Source organism: Eretmochelys imbricata, chromosome 12, assembly GCF_965152235.1.
Source record: "Eretmochelys imbricata isolate rEreImb1 chromosome 12, rEreImb1.hap1, whole genome shotgun sequence".
Classification (NCBI taxonomy): domain Eukaryota; kingdom Metazoa; phylum Chordata; order Testudines; family Cheloniidae; genus Eretmochelys; species Eretmochelys imbricata.
This window is the reverse complement of record NC_135583.1, coordinates 18,243,153-18,267,336: the sequence shown is the minus strand read 5'-3', so window position 1 is coordinate 18,267,336 and position 24,184 is coordinate 18,243,153. Positions and strand designations below refer to the sequence as shown.

Below are 24,184 nucleotides of genomic sequence, written 5' to 3'. Positions count from 1 at the left end.
TTCTTGTCCTCCTTTTGTAGCCATGCACCAAATCAGTGCATTAAATATTGTTTAAATTTTATTTTCAAGTTTTCTTCGGTTTCCATCTCACTTCTAGTCAACAGGCATAACGAGAAATCTCTGTGAAACATCAGGTTAGCTGATGTTAACCAGATTTGTTGTGTGGAAACTGGTATTGGGTGGATGGTTTATCAGAAGACAGAAATTATTGGTACAGCATGAGCAAACTGCACAGAACTTCCGCTTATTCACTTTCATTGTGTTCCTAAAAAAAAAAAAACAAAAAACCTGCAGTCTTGAAAACTGAACTCCCTGTCAGTCCTTTTATTCTTATGGGACTGTTTAATAATAAACTTTAAGTATATACTGTCATCTGTATGCAACAATTTTAAATAAGTTTCTGCACATTAAAATTCTTAATTGGCTGCATCTAGCACTATATTTCTTAGTTAAGGGGGTATTGTAAAAGGAACTATTTATAATTTGGGGTCAGATATTAAACTTGAGCCATTCAGAATCCGAAACAAAATCTCTTCCTTTCTTGGCTGGCTTTGGAAGAGCAACTCTAGTTTCATTTGTGAGTATGTCTGAATCTAAAACAGGCTACCTCTTCTGGTTGAGCTTGTTTAAGATACTTAAACATTACAATTCTTATTTCTGAAGTAATGTCATAATAATAGAACAGAAAATGTAGTTCCCAGCACAAAGTATGAAGTTCCTGTCGTGGCTTTGGCACTTCTGTCACATACATCCTTTCAGTTTATGTATGTATTTATTTTTATTCCATTAACTTCAGGCTAAATTTGAACAAACTAGATTCTATCCCTCCCTCTCCTTTTCCCCACCTAATTATTTTGAAGATTTGAGTTTATCCTTTCCCATTGAATCTAATAATGTTAAATAGTTCTTGAATACAGTAACTTCTTGTTTAACATTGTAGTTATTTTCCTGAAAAATGTGACTTTAAGCGACATGATGTTAAGCGAATCCAATTTCCCCAAAAGAATTAATGTAAATGGCAGTGTGGGGGTTAGGTTCCAGGGAAAATTTTTTCACCAGACAAAAGCGCGCGCGCACACACACACACACACACACACACACACACACACACACACACACACAGTCTAAGTTAAGAGCTTTGAAGCTATTTGTCAAAGTTACCAAGACTGAGGCCACGTCTACACTACCTGCTGGATCGGCGGGTAGTGATCGATCTATCGGGGATCAATTTATCGCGTCTAGTGTAGACGCGATAAATCGATCCCTGATCGTTCTGTCGTTGACTCCGGAACTCCACCACGGTGAGAGGCGGAAGCGGAGTTGGCAGGGGAGTGACCGCTGTCGATCCCGCGCAGTGAGGATACAAAGTAAGTGATTCTAAGTCGATCTAAGATACGTCGACTTCAGCTACGCTATTCTCGTAGCTGAAGTTGCGTATCTTAGATTGATTCCCTCCCCTCCCCCAGTGTAGACCAGGCCTGAGAGTCACCTTCTAACCCTCTTGCCTTCAGCAGAGGGAGACATGCTTATGCTTACCTGGGTGTCAGCTGTCTGATGCCACCAGTCTGCTAGCCACCGAAGCAAGCACTCTCCTCTGGGCAGTGCCAGCCCCGGTATTACCTTGCAGGTTAAGAATAGATGTACTGACCCCTTCGAAGCGTTGCCGTACATTGTCCAGCCCCTTGTTCACAGAATGCTTACAGAAATACCAGGTCTGCTGTCGCACCAGCGTGCAGTGATTCAGCTCAGGATCAGCAACTTGTTACCATAGTACTGAGGTGGGTGGGGGTGTGTGTGTAAGTTTTAAACAAAGAATTTAATACTGGTACACAGCGATGATGATTGTGAAGCTTGGTTGAGGTGGTGAATTCAGAGGGTGGGATATTTCCCAGGGGATGCCTTACTGCTAAATGATGAACTAGCAATTGGCTGAGCCCTCAAGGGTTAACACGTTGTTAATGTAGCCTCACACTCTACAAGGCAGCACAGATGGAGGGAGGGGAGACAGCATAGCAGACAGAGAGATGCACATTGCTCCTTTAAATAGCTGACCCCACTCTAAGTACACTGCCTTTTTAAGTTGATCAGCAAGCTGAGACAGCAGCTGCTGCCAGGAAGCTCCCTCCCTCCTGAGCCCTGTTGTGTTTCTTCCTCCGCCGCCGCCGCCCTCCCCGCCCCGTTCTATGGAAGATGGGGTAAGCGGGGTGCAGGAGCAGTGGGGAAGGGGACACCTTGACATTAGCCCACTCTTCTGCCCCCGCACAGCAAGTAGAAGGTGCTGGGGAGCAGCTCCAAGGCAGAGGGCAGGAGCAACATAAGGCAGTGGGGGGAGGGACAGCTGAACTGCCGGCAATTGATAGCCTGCTGGACTTGATAGCCTGCTGGACAGCTGCCGCACAGGGAACTTAGGGGAATGAGGAGCTGATGGGGGGGCTGTTGGTCCACCCTGGTTCCAAGCTCCCGCCAGCTAGCTGCAATGGACTGCTCTTTCTGCAAGCAGTGGACAAAGCAGGCGGCTGCCAAAAGACATTGTAAGGGAGCATTGCACAACTTTAAATGAGCATATTCTCTAATTGATCAGCAATGTAACAACGAAACGTTAACCGGGACGACTTTAAGTGAGGAGTTACTGTAATTGTTTCTAGGCAGGTAGATCAGTGAGAGAAGATCAACTACCCAGACCTGAAGAAGAGCTCTGTGGAGCTTAAAGGCTTGTTTCTTTCACCGGCAGAAGTTGGTCTAATAAAAGATATTACCTCACATGCCTTGTCTCCTTTCATATCCTGGGACCAACATGTCTACAAAAACAGTGCAAACAATAGTTAGGTAGAGTGTCATGTAACCTACGTTATGATTTATGGCTGCGCCTTTATGTGCACATGCATATGTTTATAATGAACGCAAATCTGATTATTTGGTACTTTGTGGATTCCTCATATTCAGCACACACTTATTTGTTAAGCCGTTGAAGTGAGAAAGTGTGATCTTTGGAGTTAAAAAAAAAAAAAAAAAAAAAAATGGTGTGGGTTATAATTAGGCTTTGGAACATTTAACATAAATTTAATAATACATAAGAAAAGGTCAGAGTTGAAGTTAATTGTGTAGAAGATGGGGAAGTCTTCAGTGCCTTATGTTGTTGTTACAGTATATAGAAGAGGGCTTACTCAACTGGGTTATTTAAGCACAAAGAAAACAGAAGCTTATTTTTTAATAAGGCAGATGGCCTTAGCAATTTACTACTGATTTGTTTACAGGAAGCCTCTGTGTATGCCTCAGCTGTATACAGAGAACTAGGTAGAGTAAAAGCAGGCGGAAATACTCAGGTGGCAATCATATATTTCTTGGGGGGGGGGGGAAATCTTTGACTAAAATATCTTGACTTAGGACAAAAACAAGCTGTGCTTATGCTCCCTGAATATTTAGTCTCTTTTTAAAAAAAAAAGAAAAAAAAAAAAAGGCCAACATTATACATCTGCTAAAAATAATTAACAGCTTGTTCATGTCTTGAAGGCACAGAGTTGATAGCACTAATCTTCCACTGTCATTTCCAGCCAGTGGTTGCTGACAGGCATAGTCCAAGTACTGTTGCTTTATTTTATAGAACTTATTCTGAGTGTTGCCAATTAAATATTCAAGTCCTTGGCCCCTTTCAAAAAGAGTGCAATACTATGCAATGTTGACCATATTTACAAAATACTAGCAAAAGACATAACTATAAGCATGTTATTTCCACATGCAAAGCATCTGTTTCTAGGTAATGGTATACTAACTATGATCAGACCTTACAGATACCGTGCATGCATGTATCTGAGGGAGAATGTAAATCCCAAAGCAAACTTTGTTCATTTTGTTCTGCGGATGCAATAACTAAATGGCTTACTATTTTAAACAACCTAGTTTTAAGAAATAATTTGTAGGTCAGCATTACTCCTTATCTCCCATCCTCATCTCTGAGTTAACATTATCCCTTCTAAGCTACTAAAATAACTGATTGTTTAAGCATAATAGTAAAATTGGAGCACACATAATCTTGTCTTGAATATTTTTTATCTAACAAGTGCATATTTTTGAAAGACTTAAATGTTTTAGGTTTGTTTATAAACTTCTTTTAATTATCCTGATCTTTTGAGTGTGTTTTCTTCTGTGGTAATAAAGAATTGCATCTGTGTGTTAAGAAATACTATTACAAACCCTAAGTGAGCTTTTCTTTTCTTAGATTGCAGAGAGCATGTCTCAGAAGATGCAAAAACTGAATCAATCAGTGACACACCCGATCTGGCTCTGCCACCTGAAATGCCGATATTAATTGATTTCCATGCCTTAAAAGATATCCTGGGGCCACCTATATATGAAATGGAGGTAACAGTCTTTCATTTTTCTTTGTCTGGCAGCTTCTTACTTTTCACTTAAAATATTTTTGTCCATAGTGATTCCATCGCTAGTGACTGATTTTGTGTAGGGTGTGTTTTTTTTTTTTCCTGATGTATTTTGTATTTTGTATATTTTTGTATCAAAATGTATTTTTGATAGAACTGTGTTTCCTCCTTTCATGATCCTTGTACCTAAGCACCTTTTCATCTGGACTGCATGCAACAAGATTATTTTTTCACCTAAAGAAATTCAAATGAGTATACTTGTTAGGTAGTGTATAATAGTCCTATGAGGTGACTACATGTTCTTCTTCGAGTGATTGCTCATGTGTATTCCACAGTAGGTGTGCGTGTTTGCCACGTACACTGATGCCGGAAGTTTTTCCCCTAGCAGTACCAGTAGGAGGGAGAGCCCCCCACAAACCCCTGGAGTGGTGCCTGCCTGGTGCAGTACAAGGGAACTGCGCGGTCCCCCCACCCTCAGTTCCTTCTTGCCGCCAGTGAAGGTGTGTCAGAACTGCTCTGCTCCAGCTTTGCTGTAGCTCGTCCCCAGAACTATTTGTTTGTTCAGCATTAGTACCTGTAGTTAGTTAGCAGTTGAGTTAGTTGGTGAGCCCGGGCCAGGGCATGCCTGGCGCCCCAGGGTTTAAGTCGTGTGGCTCCTGTAGGCCTTCTATGCCAAGAAGTGACCTGCACGCAGACTGTTTGCGCTGCTTGGGAGAAACCCGTATTGCAAGTCATTTAAGACCAAAAGAGAAAGGGACACTAGGCTTCGATCCATCCTGATGGAGTCGGCGCTGACCCCGACACACTGCTCCGAACTGGTACCTGGCACCGTGGCGTCGGTACCTGGCGACCCTCCGGTGCCATCGCCAAGTTGGCACCGCTCCCCATCCACGGGGCATGCCAAGAGGGCCAGGAAGACTCCCTCTTCACAGTGGCTCCGAGGGAAGTCTGGGACAGAGGCTAGGCCCATGTCGGGCAGTCCTCGATCACCACCGGGCCCCAGGCCTCCGACTCACATTGAGCGGAGTAACCCGGCCTCTCTGGATGTCCAGCTGCCATCCACGCCTGAAGCCCTCCAGATGGCCGGGGCGTTATGTCCATGCTGGTGCTTGGAGTACCGCCGATGTCAGCCTCGTGCTCCAGAGGCAAGCTGCTGCTGGGATCTCTGCAGTCGCCTCCAGCCCGGTACCAGTCTCGGTTGAGGGAACATTCCCAATGCTGATCACCGCTCAGCTATCACTTGGGGCAGAGTCCAGGTGGATTGCCGTCAACGCTGACCAGAATGTCTGTCTGGGTTCCATCTGGCCGGGACTTGCAGCACCACTTGTCCTCAAGGAGCGAATATTGGCGGGACCACGTCAGGCGTCACCATCAGTCCTCATCTCGGAGAGGTTACCACAGTCGATCACGGCACGATCATTGACGCCATTCCCGCTCGGAGTTCTGCTCCAAGTCTCTGCCAAGACCTCACAGCCCCAGGCGTCAATCGCCGGTGTTTTGCCGTCGCGGGTCCACCCATCGAGGCTGTTCGCGGAGCAGCTGTTACCGCCGGTACCGGTCCTCCACAGCGAGATCGCGGTCCTGTGGCAGTTGTAGATCCCGGCACCGCTGCTCCTCCCGGTCCAGAGCCAGCAGCAGATCTTACGCCAGCCTGGTCTCCATTTATAGCCGTCCTTCGATGGTCCAGGCCAGCCAACCCGAACAGCCGGCCCTGCCGGTGCCACAGCAGGTGCAGTGGCACCGAGTGTCGTGGTTGGCCCAATAGTACCATTGGGCACCATGGCCTCCGGTGTAGCCCCCGGAGCTTCAGAAGCACCGTTGGCCTCCCTCTCCAGACCCCCGAGAAAGGAGGTGATGGGACGTGCGTCCTTGGCACCGTGCCCGGAGTCTGACCAGGTGGAGGACCCTTCAGTGCTGGTAGACACCCAGAGCACTGCACCGGCCTCTTCGCCCTGCCCGGAGGAGGCAATTGTGGCCCTGCACCCCTCCGTCCCACAGGAGGACTTCAGGGCCCATCAAGAACTCTTAAAGAGGGTGGCAGCAAGCCTCCACCTCCAGGCGGAGGAGATGGGGGAGCCCTCCGACTCCCTGTTTAACATGTTGTCCTCATTGGCACCGGGTAGGGTGGCCTTGCCTCTCCTTGAAGGGATGGCTAAGATTTCAAATGCCCTGTGGCAAACAACGGCCTTGTTGGCCCCATCTCTAAAAAGGCGGAACGCAAGTACTTTGTACCCGCTGAGGGGCATGAGTACTTGTATACCCACCCAGCGCCCAACTCCCTGGTGGTCAAGTTGGTCAATCACAGGGAACAGCAGGGTCAGCCAGCTCAGACCCCAAAGAACAAAGACTCTCGGAGACTGGACTCTTTCAGAAGGAAAGTTTTTATCCATCTTCGAGCTTCCAGTTATGAGTGGCAAACTATCAGGCTCTCCTGGGCTGGTACGAATTCAATCTGTGGGGTTCCCTGCCCAAGTTTGAGGACTCCCTCCGGGAGAATGATAGGCAGGAGTTCCAGGAGCTAGTGGAGGAAGGGGCAGCGGCCGCTAGGGTGTCCCTGCAGGCAGCCTCGGATGCTGTGGACACGGCCGCATGATCAGTGGCCTCCGCAGTGTCCATGAGATGAGCATCATGGCTCTTGCTCTCTGGGCTGTCCAGTGAGGTGCAGTCTTCCATGCAGGATCTCCCGTTTGACGGGAAAGCTCTGTTTGCGGAGGAAACAGATACAAGGCTGCACGACATGAAAGACTCCCGCACGACCCTCCAGACTCTGGGCCTCTATGTCCCGGCTCTGGCAAAACCTTCATTCAAGCCGCAGCAAACTCCCACCCAGGCCGCCCTCCAAAAGTACGAGGCCGCCCATAAGAAGCAGCAGGACTATAACCGACTCCCTCAGAGACAGTCTCAGCCTGCCCCCCAGCCTGGGTCCTCCAAGGGCAAGCAGGCGGGGAAAAGGCATTTTTGACGGGACGCTCGGGGGCACCCCGCCAGTCTTCTTCAGGGATCCACCCCCAATAAAGCTTCCCTTCTTCAACCGGTTGCTTGCTTTCCTCCCAGAATGGTCGCGGCTAACCTCGGACTGATGGGTCCTCACCATCATCTCTCGGGGTTACACCCTCAAGTTTACTTCCTCCCCGCCCAACCACCCCTCGTCCCCCTTGGGGGACCCCTTGCACGAAGCTCTGCTCGAGCAGGAGATGGGCATGCTCCTAGGTCTAGGTGCAATAGAGGCAGTGACCGAGGAGTTCATGGGCAAGGGATATTACTCCCATTATTTCCATATCCCGAAGGCCAAAGGGGGGGGCTCAGGCCCATCCTGGACCACCGAGGTCTGAACCAGTACATGGTGAAGCTCAAGTTCCCTATGATCTCCCTGGCCTCCCTCATCCCCTCCCTGGATCCCGGGGACTGGTACGCTGCCCTCGATCTACCGGACGCATACTTCCACTTCCACATATTCGAGGGGCACAGGCACTTCCTCTGTTTCGTGGTGGGACCGGTTCATGGTCCTCCTGTTTTGGTCTGTCCACTGCCCCCAGGGTGTTTACAAAACTGATGTCGGTGGTAGCAGCTTACCTCAGACAGCCAGGGCAGGGAGGGTAGGTCCAGATATTTCCCTATCTGGATGATTGGCTTGTTGAGGGCACCTCCCGGTTGCAGGTGAGGGATCACGTGGCACTCCTGTACAAGTGCACCGCCTTGGGCCTGTTGGTAAACAACACCAAGTCCACGTTAGTCCCGGTCGAACACATAGAGTTCATCGGGGCACTCCTGGACGCAGTGTCAGCCAAGGCCTCTCTCCTGCCAGACAGATTCGAGACCCTGAAGGGTCTCACCGACTCAGTCACAAGTTTCCCGGTGACAACAGCCAGGGTTTGCCTACAACTCTTGGGTCACATGTCGGCCTGCACGTACGTGGTCCGTTACGCCAGACTCAGCATGAGGCCCCTCCAGTTTTGGTTGGCCTCGAAGTTCTCCCAGGCCACGGACAGGATGGACAAGGTCCTCACCGTGCCGGACTCTGTGATCACCTCCCTAGGGTGGTGGTCCTCCCCAAACAATATGCTCCAAGGGGTCCTATTCAGGGACAGGGCCCTGCTGTTGGAGCTGGTGTCCAATGCGTCGGACCTGGGTTTGGGGGGCCCATGTGAGGAACTTTCAGACCTAAGGCCGGTGGTTCAAGACCTGACCTTACATATAAACATCAAGGAGCTCAGGGTGGTGCGGCTGGCGTGTATGGCCTTCCACTCGCACCTGGAGGGCAAGGTAATCGGGTCCTCACGGACAACAATGTTCTATATCAAAAGGCAAGACGGGGCCTAATCCTCTGCCGTGAAGCCTTCAGGCTGTGAGATTTCTGTGTAGCCCACGACATCCACCTGAAGGCCTTCCACCTACCGGGCACCCAGAATGAGAGGGTGGATCGCTTGAGCAGGGACTTTTCCTCGCAACATGGGTGGTCCCTCCACCCAGAAGTGGCCCACCGGCTCTTCTGAAGGTGGGGAACTCCCCAGGTGGACCTGTTCGTGACTCGGCAGAACCGGCGATGCCCCCGGTTCTGCTCCAGTGGGGGCCTGGGGAGGGGTGCTATCTCCAATGCCTTTCTCCTGTCCTGGTCAGGCCAGCTTCTCTACGCCTTTCCCCCATTCCCTCTAATCAGTAGGGTCCTGGAGAAGATAGAGATGGGCAAGGCCCAGGTCCTCCTGATTGTCCCGGCATGGCCCAGGCAGCATTGGTACGGGACCCTCACAGGGCTGGTGGTAGCACTGCCGTGGCCGTTGCCGCTCCGCCTGGACCTGCTCTCTCAGGACCAGGGCCGGCTCCTCCACCCCAACCTGGCGGGTCTTCACCTCGCGGCGTGGCTGCTCAGTTGTTAGGTGGAGAGGAAAGAGCGTGCTCAGAACAGGTTCAGTGCGTCCTCCTCAAAAGTAGACGGCCCTCCACTCACTGCGCTTCTTTGGTGAGGTGGTCTCGGTTTTCTAGGTGGGCGACGGGCCAGGGTGTCTCCCCGGTGACTGCCCCGATCCAGCTTATCCTTGATTACCTCCTCCACTTGAGGGCCCAGGGCCTGGTGCCCTCATCAGTCAAGGTGCACCTGGCAGCCATATCGGCCTTCCATCCGCCGGTGCAAGGGCACACAGTATTTTCCCATGCTATGACTGGCCAGTTTCTTTAGGGTTTGGACCATCTTTTTCTGTATTCTAGACCCCCGGTCCTGCAGTGGGACCTAAACCTGGTGTTGACTCATCTCACAGGGCCCCTGTTTGAACCACTGGCCACGTGTTCCTGGTCTCTTCTCTCGTGGAAGGTGGCGTTCCTGGTTGCAATCACATCGGCCAGGCAAGTCTCGGAGCTTAGGGCTCTGACCTCCAAGCTGCCGTACGCAGTCTTTCATAAAGACAAGGTCCAGCGTTCCTCCGGAAGGTGGTCTCCCCCTACCACATGGGTCAGGACATTTTTCTAGTGGTCCTCTGCCCCAAGACTCTCATGTCGAGTGAGGAGCGCTGTCTCCACACGCTCGATGTGCAGCGGGCTCTGGCTTTCTACCTCGAGCGGACCAAGCCGTTCAGAAAGTCCTCTCAACTGTTCGTCACCTCAGCTGAGCGCACGAGAGGCCAGCCGATTTACACTCAGCGGCTTTCCAATCGGATCACTTTGTGCATCTGTTCCTGTTCTGAGCTGGCAGGTTCTGAGCCACCCATGGTGAAGGCACACTTGGCTTGGGTGCAGGCTTCGTCTGCTGCCTTTGTGGCCCACATCCCCATCCAGGACATTTGTAGGGCCGCCACATGGTCTTCGGTTCACACGTTCACCTCTTAATATGCAGTCATCCCCCAAACCAGGGATGACGCCGGGTTCGGCAGGGCTGTCCTCTGTCCTGGAAACCTGTGAACTTCTACCCACCTCCAACAGATATAGCTTGGAATCACCTATTGTGGAATACACATGAGCAATCACTCGAAGAAAAGACAGTTACCTTTTCCGTAACTGGTGTTCTTCAAGATGTGTTGCTCATGTCTATTCAACATCCCATCCTCCTTCCCCTCTGTCAGAGCTGTCTGGCAAGAAGGAACTGAGAGTGGGGGGAGCGCGCAGCTCCTTTTATACCATGCCAGGCAGATGCCACTCCAGGGGTCGCGAGGGGGGTCACCCCGCCCCCCCGGTACTGCTAGGGGAAAAACTTCTGGCACCGGTGCACATAGCAAGCACGCACACCTATTGTGGAATAGACATGAGCAACACATCTTGAACACCTGTTATGGAAAAGGTAACTGTCTTTTACTGATCAGCAAATGGTGGCTGTAGTACTCCATAAATCAGCATCTAGTACCACAGGAGAGTAAAACAGTTGCTGATGCAGAGAGCCATGTTTGTTTCCTTAATTCTGGAGTAGGGTGCAATGACCCAATAAGGAATAAAAGTCAACGGGAGACTAATGGGATGTGAAATGCTTGCTTCTAGTAGCTTGTCCCTGAAGTTTCCTCTCTCTGCGATGGGAGGGCCAGACTGTGAAGGGATTTGGAAGAGAAAGAGGCAGCTGGGGATGCATGGACTGGGGAGGAAAATGAGTTAATTGTTTGGGATCGAGCTGCGGGAGTGCAGAGTGTAAACCTGTCAGGGATGAAGAGATTGGTAGTAATGGAGAGAAAGGAAATGAGGAGACTGGTAAAGAGGAGGAAACAATGGGATTGAATGTGTCAGAAAGGATGATGAAAAAGTGATTAATGGTAGCAGGGAAAGCTGAGAGAATTTGGGGGAAGGGAGGAGGACTCAAAGCGAAATGCTGGGTAATAATGTAAATTTATATCTGTCTTTGGTGGGATAAGCTCATATTAGGAATTTTGACCTCTGCACTTGCACATTGGGAAGTAGGAAGTAGAGGAACTTGCTTGTTAAATCAAAATCATTTGCCTTTCAGCAGTCTCCATCCTTTCATTTCAGTCCCACAGCAATCTCCATGCCAACCCCAGCTATAGAATTTGGGCAGATGACAATTTGAGAGTGTTTGATTTAAGATGGTGCCTTTCAAATTTCTCACCTAGTGTTGATATGACTGTGTTTAATTGTAAGTGGCCATCAAATTATTTGTAATGTTGTCTACAGCTTTTACAGGAATTGCTTGTGCTGTCTTTCCTTGGATCCTGTTGCTTTTTGAAACAAGAAATGAGTGAAATATAAGAAGGGTCTTTCAAGTAAAGAACATTTTATATCATCTTCTTAATTATACAGATGTATTTTGACCACTGAAAATTTGGTCTTAAGGGTAGAATCTGAAGGGATCACCTGAGTATTACTTGAATTTTTAATGCTCTAAGTGCAGATATTTCTAAAGCTATTACAGTGACCCATGGATTTAAATATTCAAGGGATTCAAAGCCTAGGCAAAGCTCTGATCTATACAAATGGTGATCACTGACTGGACAAGTCTGCTCTGTTGCTAGTGAAGATTTCATAGTTATAAAAATTTGGGGATAAAACTAAACGATGGCTTTAAATACTGCAGTGTCAACAAGGACACTCTCTCTGTGTATCCCAACAAAAGTTTATTACACATACACACATAGCTACACACCAGTTTCCCATCAAGAAGAGTGGCTCTTCAATCCTTTCAAAATGGTTGCATTTCTTTGTATTCTTTATTCAGGTTACAGACCAAAAAAAAAAAAAAAAGAGATCCCAGCATTTTGATTTATGACTTTCATCAGTTCTCTCAGTTATCTCAATTTGGAAATAGTTCTAGAAGAGGTTGTTCAACTGGGAAAAGGAGTACACCTGTTTGCATACTGTTTTTGCTAATTTGTCACATTTTCCCAAATATTTTAATTGTTCTTCAGGGATAAATATTACATGTCAAAGTTTTAAACCTTGTTTCTAATTCTCCATGTACAAATATGCAAGTGCCACTATTTGCATGTAAACATTTTTGACATACTTGGCAGTCAGGGATCCAAAGCAAATGGCATATATAGCAATAGAGATGAAGCCAGGCAAAGCCTTAAGCTTCTAAGCACCCGGAGACCCCTCTCTGTCTCTGTCTCTCTCATGTATTACTAGTGAATTTATCCCTGAGCAATACATCAGTTACTGTTTCTATAACTAGCTGTTGGTAGGCATAACCTAAGGGTGATCCGCTTCCAGGATAACAAATTGTGTTGGCTGGTAATTGTATAAGTATCTTGTGGTACATAAATATTAATGGGTTCCAGAATATTTCAAAACACTTTTGGTCATGTGAATTTTGTGTGTGTTTAATTCCAAAGATGATCTTGTGTCTCTCTTCTAATGAATTTCCTCACATTCTCTTTTTAATGAACTTCCTCAAATGGCCAAGTGATTCTCTTTCTAATGAAAAGCGTAGCCCTCATCCCAAAGAAGGCTGGGTTCCATTTGTTTTTCTTTTTTGCAGCCCGCACAGAGTGTCATTTCTCTCTATATCAACCTTTTGAGAGCTTCACCTCTGACCTGCATTCCGCCATATATAATTAGCTAAAATCAAGACACAATGAAGATGATTGTCATGTCAGTACTTAGTTGTAGTGGATCAAGCAAGGAGGAATTGAACACTTAAGGTGATTGGACTAATCTGCCTTCCCCAAGGGTAAATACCTTGGATTGAGACCTTTTTAATAAATTAATCCTATAATTTTATGCTGAGCTCTCCCAATAGAAAGGGACAGAAGGCTAAATCTTCAAACTTAGTGTTGGATGTAGGTGCTCAAGGTGCCACTGAGAGCCTCAGCTGCTGCTTAACTCTGTAGGCACCTGAAGTTCCTAGGCACCTGATTTCAACCATTAAAGTCCCTTAGGTACCTAGGGTTATGCCAGTGAGCAGGTGCACAGCTGCTTCAGTCTGGGCATCCAGGCACTTATCTCATGCCTAAGCCCCCACAGCATCCTCCAACAGCATTGCCACACTTCTCACCTCTGGGGCTCAATTTGGTAGGCATGTTCAGAGGCTGCCTAAACTCCCACAAAACAGCCCAGTGGATTTTGGGGGTGAGGGGAAGGGTGAGGAGATCTCCCTTATAATCTTGATGTGGGAGATCTGGATTCAATTCCCCCCTCTATCTGATTTAGAGAGGGCGTTTGAACTTGGTGATTGCCCTACCCACTGGACTATATTCATTCCACACACACACACACCCTGCCATGTGTTGTATAGGGAGTCTACGTGCCTAACTTTGGGCTGTGGATTCCATAGCCCTCTGTTCATAATCATAAGGTTAATTCACAACACACAATAATCTTTGCGGGTTATTTTAAAGAACAAAACCTACATTTCCTAGGGTATCAAAATTGCCTAATTACAGATTTGAAACAAATCGTGTAATGAGGCTTTGGAAGAATCATAACAGTGAAACAGTAGCAAGTGAAACATTATCAATACCGCATTAAAAACTCACTAGTCTTTTCTGTGAACATAACATGAGTGAGGATAGAGTGGTACAATGCTCTTCAGCCCAGAAGCAGGTAGAGCAATTGTGCTTGGAAGTGGAACGCCGTGGTGCCATGAAAGTATAGAGTCCCACATCTAAAAATTAATGTATTTGATGGCAGATAAAAAAAAATAAACGATGGTCTTTTCCTGTATCTGGGCACTTTTAAGGGAGATATTTTCTAACAAATGCATCATAGACTCTCTGATTTTAAGATCAGAAGGGACCATCATGATCATCTAGTCTGACCTCCTGCACATTTATTGCTGTGATGGTTTTTGCAGGAGAAGGGAATCTCACCCAGTTAGAGGAAAACTCCTTCTATGACTGTCCATTGGTAAATGAGGGAATAAATCACAGAAATGCCTACCAGGAAGGAACAGGAAAAGATGTAGAGGTGAGGAATGTATGGATTTAGTGCTGATGAAAGATGATGGCTTGAAGACATTCACCAGGCTGTCAAGGCAAGCTTCCCTCACACACTGCCCTGTCAGCATGTCTCAACCCAAATCTGGGTGAGGGGATTCTCCAGAGGATAGCAGGGGTAGTTCAGCCTTTAAGGCTTGTACAGTTCTTGACCTCTGCTGAGTCTGTCAATTAGTGCAAAGGATGGTAGGGATAAATGTCTGACACTTGGAGTCTGTCCTATTAGAGACCTTGGTTCTGTTCCTGGATATTCCTTAAGTAACCTTGCACAACCTCTTGTTACCTTATTTGTGAAATTGGGAAATGATACCGTTGCCTTAGAGAACAGGCAAGTATGAGGCCTTGATCAGGAATGAAGGTTATGAAATACACAAATATTAACATGATTCAGTAGAACAATTGAGACTCGTGGTGTTCTGGCCCCCAGCCCAGTGCACCATTCTGTAGGCCAAAGTATAGTCTATGGGGTGGACTTGCTCATTATACAGGAGTCTACCTGAGATGCATAAAGGCCTGACAGGTTCCCAAATGCATGAGTGTCAGGCAGCTGGTCTCCAAAGCAAGAGCAATAAAATATTGGAACATTGTTAGGCACTTATCCCTGAGCAATACCAGACAGAACTCAAATAATCCTTGGTTTTGTTTATTACTGGACTTTCCTTACTACTCTGGGTGAACAGATGTTTGTTTAATACTCTAATAATATGTGATGAGAAAAACGCATACTGTAGCTAAAGCAAATTCCAGGGATTGGTCATTGTGGCTTCTATTAGGCGATAAGTCTTTTAGAGTTTTTAGTAGAATAAATTATCCTAGAGACTTTTAAGAATGCCATATAAGCAAAATCAAGTCTCTTATGTACAAACAACATTCTTTTTTTTTTAAAAAAAAGTTCTAACTAAATCACTTGATCTGTGAATAAATGCAAACAGCTTAATGTCTTGCCCAAGTCCAAAAGCACTGTGCCCTCTGATCTTCCATCCTGCCACTTTGCATAGCAAGAAGGATATAATTCAGGAGCCAGTCTCAAGTATCGCAGTTACAGCTTTCACATCTGAGCCATCAAACTGAAAAATAAAGTAAACATTAAGAAAATCTATGGCTATGAGTCAAATGTAGTGTGGAACTAAGTGTCTTGCAGCACAGACAAAGCATAGAACACAAAATCAGAAATCTCAAAGTACTGAAAAGGAGTATGTTGAGTTTAAGTTCCCTTTTGTGAGGGGATAATAGCTTCAAATACATTTTGTTACCTTACACCAACTTTAATTCTTACACATGTGATAAGTGTTTGCCTGCACATGAGTAAGCCGGCTGGGCCTGCAAGCAGAACAGTCCCTCTGAGAGACAGTGTGAGAATCAGCTGTTGGGCTTGTCTTCACTACCGGGATAAGTTGACCTAAGTTATGCTACTCCAGCTACGTGAACAATGTCACAGGAGTCGATGTCATGTAGGTCGACTTACCCCGGTGTCTTCACTGCGCTGCATTGATGGGAGACACACTCCGGTCGACTTATCTTACTCTTCTCGGAGAGCTGAAGTCGATCGGTGAGCACTCTGCCATCAATTTAGCAGGTCTTCACTAGACCCACTAAATCGACACCCGCTGCATCAATTGCAGCAGTGTCGATCTGTGTTTCTTTCATGCACATCCTTTTGGCCAGTAATCACTGGCACTAGCTGTAGAGTGAACAGTTCACTCATTTTAACTGCAGAAAGGAAGTTGTTTTGTACTTGTTAGACAGGAAAGGGAACTTATGAAAGCCAAACATTAAGAAACCTTTGCATTCTCAGTTTTTATTATACTTCGGTGATGGGATGGATTACTGCCTGAATATTGCATTGTTAATTGTGTTTGGATGTCCATTTAGTAGGAGGAGCCTTGATCAATAAAATAAACAGGAGTACAACACACCCTTCCTTATGCTTATCTCAAACTGATCAAAATCATGTTGTTCAGATAGGGCTGGAGGAAGGTAGGCCTGTGTTTGAGCTGTGAGATACCTGAGAATTTTGGTAGCCTTGGAAGCTGTTTCTAGGGAAGCATCTGAGGAAGGCTAGAATACTTAGGGTATGCCCACGCTAGGTGTGCTTTAGTGGTATGGGTATACCGGCTTAGCTGCACTTTGTACCAAAATAGTAAAACCACCCTGCATGAATGAAACAAGCTATCCCAGTAAAAGTGCAGTTTTGCCAGTATGGCTGCATCTAAATCACAGACTTCTGCCAGCAGAGCTGTTGGTCATGGATCACACCTCTGCTCGCTCATGACCAACAGGTAATACTAGCAGAAGTTTGTAAACATAGCTTTAGTGTCACAACCTAGCCCAGTCCAGTAGACCCAACTGCTGAATCTCATATGCTCACTGTTCCTAGACCTGGGTATATAAGGCACACTCTCCAGGCCAGTCTTCTGGCACGTGGTGGTGGATGATCCCCTTTCACAGGGAACATTCCCCCTTAAATAAAACCATAGATCCTTTTGGCCATGTGCCAAAGCTGAGGTACTCCAGCCCCTCCCCCCAGCCAGACTTCCTTGTAGACAGTTCATTGGTCTTGTGGATGGATCAATAGTTGAGAGACAGTTGATGGGCCTTGATGGCTGTCTCCTTGAAAGTCATCTTCAAGGTGTGTTTCACCTTTTCCGGGCAGGACCAGTATCTAGAATAGACTGGCCTCATTAAGGCCAGGCTGCTTTTACAACACAGACTACAAACTGGCAGGGTAGGGAAGGATCTTGGGAAGGGTCTCCTGAGAGAGACTTTTTAACTGTTTGTTGTTCTTTGATTTCCAAGTTCCTCATCTGGGAAAATTAGGGTTTACAATTTTGCTGGAGACCTGAAATAGGATCTTCAAAATCAATAGCTTCCCCCCGCCCGCTTGTCTTTCAGGTGTGCGACAGAATGTTCTAGTCACTGACCAGGTCGCATATAGGGTTTATAAAATTCTTACCTAGCTGCATTCTTAGATTATTATATGACAGCTCAATATCTACCACATTAAACATTTAAAAACATTATTCTCAAATCTCCTTCATTTCAGTCCCATATTTCCCTACAAATTTCTACACAAGTTTAATGTCCATTCTATTTATTGTTGAAAGTTATTTACATCAGAAATGCAGAAACATAAAACAAAGGTTACAGTAAGAATTGTTTACATTAAAGGGATGAATTTCACAGCATTTTAAGCTTCTTTATGAATAATTTTTGGTGTTCTTTAGTTAGGGTCTTTCTCCACATTGCATATCATATTTGAGCCTGGCAGGTTGTGAACTATGGTCATAAATTTAGAGGCAGGATTTTCCAATCATTAGGATGCTAGCCCGAGACTTGAAAAACATGGGTTCAGTTCCCTGCCCCAGACTTCTTGTGCAGCTGTGGGCAAGTCACTGTCTTTTCGTGCCTCAGTTTGCCATCTGTAAAATGTATTTCTTTACGACCCATAAGAGGGTGCTGTTAGAAGCAATATATTAAAAATTGTGAGGCACTGAGATATCCTATATATGTACCTCAAATAAATAGATTAAATTTAAACATACAAGTCAGGAACAGAAAAAAATTAAAGTTGTGACAGACACTGGATACTGATTGCTGCCATATGACCTGTTATAAGCCTCACCAATGTCATGTGACTCAAGCCAGGCACTAAAAAGCAGTCTTTTTACCAGCATTTTTGTTTAGCACATGCTTATTGCAGTAGTGGGCTAGCTTGGTAATCAACCGAGGAGCAACATTAATTCAGACTGTGTAAGCAATTGTTTGCTTTCTCACCACTGCCAAATATTTTGGATGCTGTTCAAGAGAGTACAAATTATTTACAAGCTTTACGTTTTTGGTTTGGGGGTGGTGTTTTTTTTTAATGGAGTACAGTATTGGAGTACAGTATTAATGGGCATTTTCATATAACAACCTAGTATTTTAATCAGACTCAGAAATGCTAATCACTATCATGTTTGTAACAAGTCCTCAACTTTCTGTAAAGTTCAATATTCAGTAAGATAAACAAGAGAATGCCAGGCCATGCTGAAAGGGTGACTTCGAGTTTTACTTTTTAGCAGCATTTTATATTGTGTTAATCTTAAATGATTAAAGAACATGATGGAAGGTTTTGTGTGAGGCCAGTGAAGGTGTTGAGCTGTACCTACTGCTTTATTAAACCAGCACAGAGCCTTAATGCTATCAGGAATGGAAATCAGTTGAGGAGGTGGGGAGATGCTCTCTTCATAACTCCTTGAAAGAGGCACAGTCATGTTAAGAAGTCCTGGGGGTAGAGTTGGGACAGTGACTATTGTTTTAAGCTAAGAATTTTTGAAAGAAGCCAGTCCATTACTAAATTTACAGAATTAGACCATTCTTAATGTGGTATGTTGGAGGTTAATACCTGGCTCAGCACTGATTGTATTAGCAAGACAAAGACTGTAGTGAATTTTTAAAAAATGTAGATTGCAATTTATGGCTATATTGTCACAAAACAAAACGGACACAAAACAAAATGGATTTGACAGTTTGGTACAGACATATTCTCTCACACTTACCATGTGCAGTGCTTTACATTTTCACTGTGTTTACAGTGTAGTTTATCTTTGGTAGTGGTAACACTTGGAGGATAGCAGACCTAAGAAAACTGTTAGGTTAACAATAATCTGTGCTTTGTAGATAATTGACATTCAAAATAAACTCATTCCACCACTCTGCAGCTGAGAAAATACGTTTGCCTTAAGTATTTGATGGCATAATTGGGATTTTTTTGCAGAGGAAGGCAGGAGGAAGAGGCTAGCTAGTGTGCAAACTTTTACAAAGAATGGTTTGCTTTAAAAACCTTGATTTTTAGAGTAGCACATTTGTGACCCATACAGTGGATGCCCTTCCTCGCATTGTATTTATGTTTGAAGAGGAGGATGTAACTGGAGTATGCTGTGAAATCAGGACCAGTAGAAATGTTACATCCATGCTATCGCTGAGGAAATTTTCACTCCATTTGTCTGCAGGTTGTAAAAGCACTTCTCCACTCCCTGCCACAAAAAGTCCAGTTGAGGTACCTCTCTTCTGCCTCTGTGAATGAAACTGTTCTCTAATCTAAAGCATTTAGTTAATAATCCGCCTTTTCAGAGCCATGACTCAAATGATTTTCAATCTCTGCCATTCTATAGGGGAGGAAAATGTTAAAATGGGAAGGAAACTCATATGCTGCCTTCATTTATCTGTATTTCTTTAGGCTATTTCAGCACTTCAGCCTATGTTGGAATAACTTGCGTCTCTCAGGGGTGTGAATAAACCACTCTGCTGAGCGACATACAGTTCACGGATGTAGGTGCCCATGTGCGCAGCGCTATGTCAGTGGGAGAGATTCTCCTGCTGACCTAGCTTCTGCCGCTCACGAAGGTGGGCTCATTATGCTGACGGGAGAGCTCTCTCCCGTCAGCATAGAGCATCTTCACCAGATGCGACGCAGCCGTGCAGCTGTATCGGTGCAGCTGTGCCTCTGCAGCACTGTACGTGTAGATGTGGCCTTAGATTTATACACTCATTCTATATAAAGGAGCACTTGCAAATGTTCCTTTTGAAAACATTGTTTGAAATAAACTTTGGGGCAATATTCAAGATTGAAATTTGGTTTTCACAACTGTTCATGTGGGTAAGGCTCTCATGGTGGTAGAATCATAAAAAGCAGACACGAGGGGTGAAAACGGTCAAAGTGAACTTGTTTAAAAATTGGACCAAGTATTTGCAGAGTGGGCCTGATCCAAAGTCTAATAAGTCAAAGGAAAAACTCCCATTGATTTAAGCGGACTCTGGATCACCAGCTGCATGCCATAGATGAGAGCTAGCGCATCCGTTGACATACCCTAATGCTGTAACTTATTTTCACACTTGGGGAGAATTATTGCAGGGTGGAATTTAAATATGAGGTTGGAGATTTGCCTTTAGCCTTTCTGTCTAAAATTTAGGAGTTGCTTTGAAGGCATCAGTAAAACTCTGCCACAGAAAATTAGGTTATTCTAAGAGTTTTCACTTTTAAGTTGTGAATGTTAAGAGTTTCGAAAATATTTCCAAAGCCTTGCTGAATTGTTCTCTTTCTTGAAAATCATGTTATACTCTGAGTTGTTTTCTCTTAGGTATCTGAACGTTTGAATCAGCCAGGAGTAGCCATAGGCTTGGCTTGGACTCCTTTAGGAGGTGAGATCATGTTTGTAGAAGCCAGCCAAATGGATGGTGAAGGTCAGCTTACTCTAACTGGACAGCTGGGGGATGTCATGAAGGAGTCGGCACATCTTGCAATTAGCTGGCTGCGTAGCAATGCAAAGAAATACCAGCTAACTAATGGTATGTGAAAAACACAAAACAAGAATGTTGGTATGAGCCTAATGCAACATAGAGATGAATACCTGTTGTAACCTCTCACCAAAGAGATGCATATAAACAATTGTTTTAATTCCTATGCAAAGCTTATGATATTTCTGTGATGACCCAAAAATATACCATTATATTTTTCAATAATGAATTATAATAACAAAAAGGTTGCTGATTTACATGAAAAGTTGTCTTATTTAATTGATTATCTAAGACCCATTAGGACAATTATATTTATCTTAAAGGAGAAATAGGCTCCTCTCTACACTATGCTGAAAACGAGACCAGCAAAAAAACACCAGCCACAAATCGTTCTTTTGTGGTTTCTCCTCTACCTGCTGATGGTTAGCCAGGTCTGGCTACAGCAGAGGATTCAGCTCAGTGTTGTATTTTGTTAAGTTATTTAAGGAATTTAATGAAACTTAATTTATTTAAGGAAACTTTAGATGTTTAAAATTCTATCCATTTTAAATTTCTAATTTGCTTTTCATCATTAAACTATTTGCTTGCTTTCTGGTTCTTAGTCAGCAAACCCAGTGCTATGGTGTTTGAGAGTTAAATGTCTCCGGGCAGTGTTTATTTTTCAGAAATAACACTTTTTGTTCTATAAAATAAAGAAACCATTTCTATAAAAAGTAGGGTTTTTTTTAAAAAAACTTTTGTTTAATAAGCCTTGTAGGCATAGACGTTTTCACTGGCTTTTTGGGCTGTACTAGAACTATTAAACTGTGAAGCACAAGCATCTTTTATCCATCAATAGCCTGAAAAAAGACTTTAGTATGAAAATGAGTTTTAAATCTTGTATGATTTAATCAAAAAAATCAAAAGTTCTAGAAGACTGCAGCATGGTTTGGTGATCTGTTGTTCTGGGGAGCTGAGTAGCCAAATAGTAAAACCAACATAATAAACAGGACTAACAGACCTCCTGTTGGTAGTTTCAGCAGAGCGTCCAAGGACCAAATGAACAATTTCTGGCTTGGCTACAACACACAATCTTTAGAGGGTATATCAGGTAGAGTGGTAAATAGAAGCAGAGCTCTATTGATAATAAGAGATGGTGTTCTGTGTCCTATACCAGAAGGGCAAGGGGAAAATGTAGACTTTATTCAGATCTTCATAAAGGGTGAGATTAGTTTACAGGTACACAAGCCATTTTCTCTGGAGTTGTGAAGTCTCTGGTCCATAGTTGAAAGATGGTTGGGGTACAGATTACAGTCAAGGTTTATTTTGAACCTATAACTATTTCCAGAAATTATTAGTCCTTTACTGATTCCATGTTCTAGTTTCCTGACTTTTAAATGTTTGAGTTTTAACCAATGCTCTGAATTTCCTGACTTCTAACATTTAAAAATTTTTGTAAGTAGAACTATTTACAATCTTAATTCATTCTTGACTATATTTTTTGTCTAGGAATTTAGTATCAGGGTGGATTGATTTATATGAAGGCAATTTTAAATTAAGTGAAATGTCTCGATTTAAATGATTTTAATAATTTTTTCCATTTGTTCAGTTATTTGCTAAAACAAGGTGCTTTTTCTCATTAGTTGTTATAACCATTCAAACATGTTGATTTACAGCTAAGTAGACTTTAACTACACTTTACAGCCTTTACACTAGATTTGGTTCATTTTTTTGCTAGCTAAGAGGATATGCTATAACTATATACATTTATTTAAGCACTTTTATAGCTTAATATTTTCAGATTCTTATTAATTGTACGATTTTAGTATATTAGAAAAAGTGAATGGTATATTATTGCTTATATATTAGATAATTAACTTTTTGTTCATGGTTTGTGTTGCGCTGAATTAGAATGGTAACTGGAATTTAATTAAACACAGAACAGGACAGAATTTATTTTTATTAAACAAAACAACCTTAACTGTTTTGGACACCTAAATTTCTCTTCTCAAAAGGTGGTACACATCTACAGCTAAATGATTTGTTATCAGAGGTATTACTTTAGTCAGTGAATTAAACTGATTGTTTCAAGTCAGCCTGGGAAAATTTTCAAATATACCTAAATGAAAGTGACTGGAGCTGGAGTTCCTACTTGCCTATGTTTCTTGAAAATGAAACAGTCTTCTAAGTTATTTAGGCTGTCCTTCAGACTTTTAAAACTAGCAGATGTCATGCCCTCCCTCATTTTTATTGATTGGAAGTGAAAAAGAAGTGATTTTCCTACTTTTTCAACTTCCAGTTGATTTTTCAACTTTGAATAAATGAAGAAAATATTCTTTTTGTGCCTGCAGAAGAGGCTATTGCTGTCAAAAGCTGGTTTTGCGCTTCAACAAACTCTGGTTCCAGGTGCTTTGCTAGTGACTTTCTTTTATATTGTAAAATAAGCCAATCAGAGCTCAGGTAGGGAGCAGCTATGAAATAGAAGGTTTAGACCACCCACGTAGGCTCAGTGGATGATCCTGATGAGATACATGAAAGTGTCGCTCGGAGTCAGAGGCCAGGTCCCACTGCTGGTGATGACTTTGCCAGTCTCCTGAATCCAGTGGCACAGCCCCTGGGTACCCCACAGGATCAAGCCCTTACTGTGATATATGGCTATTATGCAATTTATAATGCTTGACCTCAAAAGTTAGATATTTTACCCCTGATTAATTCTTTATATAGAAAATCAGCCTTTAACTCAAAATTTTTGATGAAAGCTCATGGATTCAGTATATTTATTTCTACTTAAGTGTTTTAAGAGATTGTAATAAGTTTAGGCCTTAAAAATATCTAGGTTTTTTTTTCCAGAAAATCCTAGATTTTTATCCTGATTAATATAGATAGCAAGCCACCTTTGGCCTAGGAAAGTTTAGATTTTCGTGGGGCAAGGTAGTGTTTTCACTTGGGGGGGGGGTGTTTTCAGGGTGCTCTACCCCCCCCCCCCCCCCATTTTTAAGTATACTGTTTTCATATAATGCATTTGCTAATAATTCTACTTCTCCCATGCCTTTTTAGAACAAAGACCAGGAACAACACAGGTTTGAATTTTCCACATTCAAAACCATTCTTTTTTTCTTTAAGCTTCTGGAAGTTTTGATCTCCTTGACAACACCGACATCCATCTGCACTTCCCAGCTGGAGCCGTCACAAAAGATGGACCATCTGCTGGAGTTACCATAGTAACCTGTCTTGCCTCACTTTTCAGTGGGAGGCTGGTGCGTTCAGATGTAGCAATGACTGGAGAAATTACACTAAGAGGCCTTGTTCTTCCAGTAAGTCTCATTTGGAAAAGTTAACCTATATTAAGATAGCACTGTGGGTTTTTTCCTCTTTATGCCCCCTCTGTAAGATGAAGTAGTAATTTTCTTCATAGTTACTTACCCAGGTATAAACCTTGTTATCTTGCTACAGTTCATTCCTGGATATTGTCTTTCAGTATAATTAGCACAGATGCATAGAAAAGTCTTAGTTCACATCCAGATATACACTATGAAAGTTACCTGATTTTATGCAATTTGCATGAAAAATTTGTTAGTATATGGGTGATATTTTCAGTGGAACAGATAACTTTGATTTATTATTTTTACAAGTACACATTTCCTTTTCTAATACTTCCTAAAATTCATAATATCCATTTACATTTCCTACATG

The 24,184-nt window shown here is 44.0% G+C and overlaps 1 protein-coding gene and 1 long non-coding RNA gene across 4 annotated transcripts in view; one reads left to right on the top strand and one right to left on the bottom strand.

Annotated features, from left to right (window-relative positions):
* Positions 1–24,184, top strand: part of LONP2 (lon peptidase 2, peroxisomal) — a 93,257-nt gene that overhangs the window by 59,693 nt on the left and 9,380 nt on the right. For all 3 annotated transcript variants that reach the window (XM_077831489.1, XM_077831488.1, XM_077831487.1), the window contains exons 12-14: positions 4,217–4,359; positions 20,356–20,563; positions 23,615–23,805. In XM_077831489.1, the coding sequence (XP_077687615.1) occupies positions 4,217–4,359; positions 20,356–20,563; positions 23,615–23,805 (542 nt within the window). The remainder of the gene's footprint in view (positions 1–4,216; positions 4,360–20,355; positions 20,564–23,614; positions 23,806–24,184) is intronic.
* LOC144273034 (uncharacterized) overlaps positions 1–24,184 on the bottom strand; it is a 42,975-nt gene that overhangs the window by 9,608 nt on the left and 9,183 nt on the right. The window lies entirely within an intron of this gene.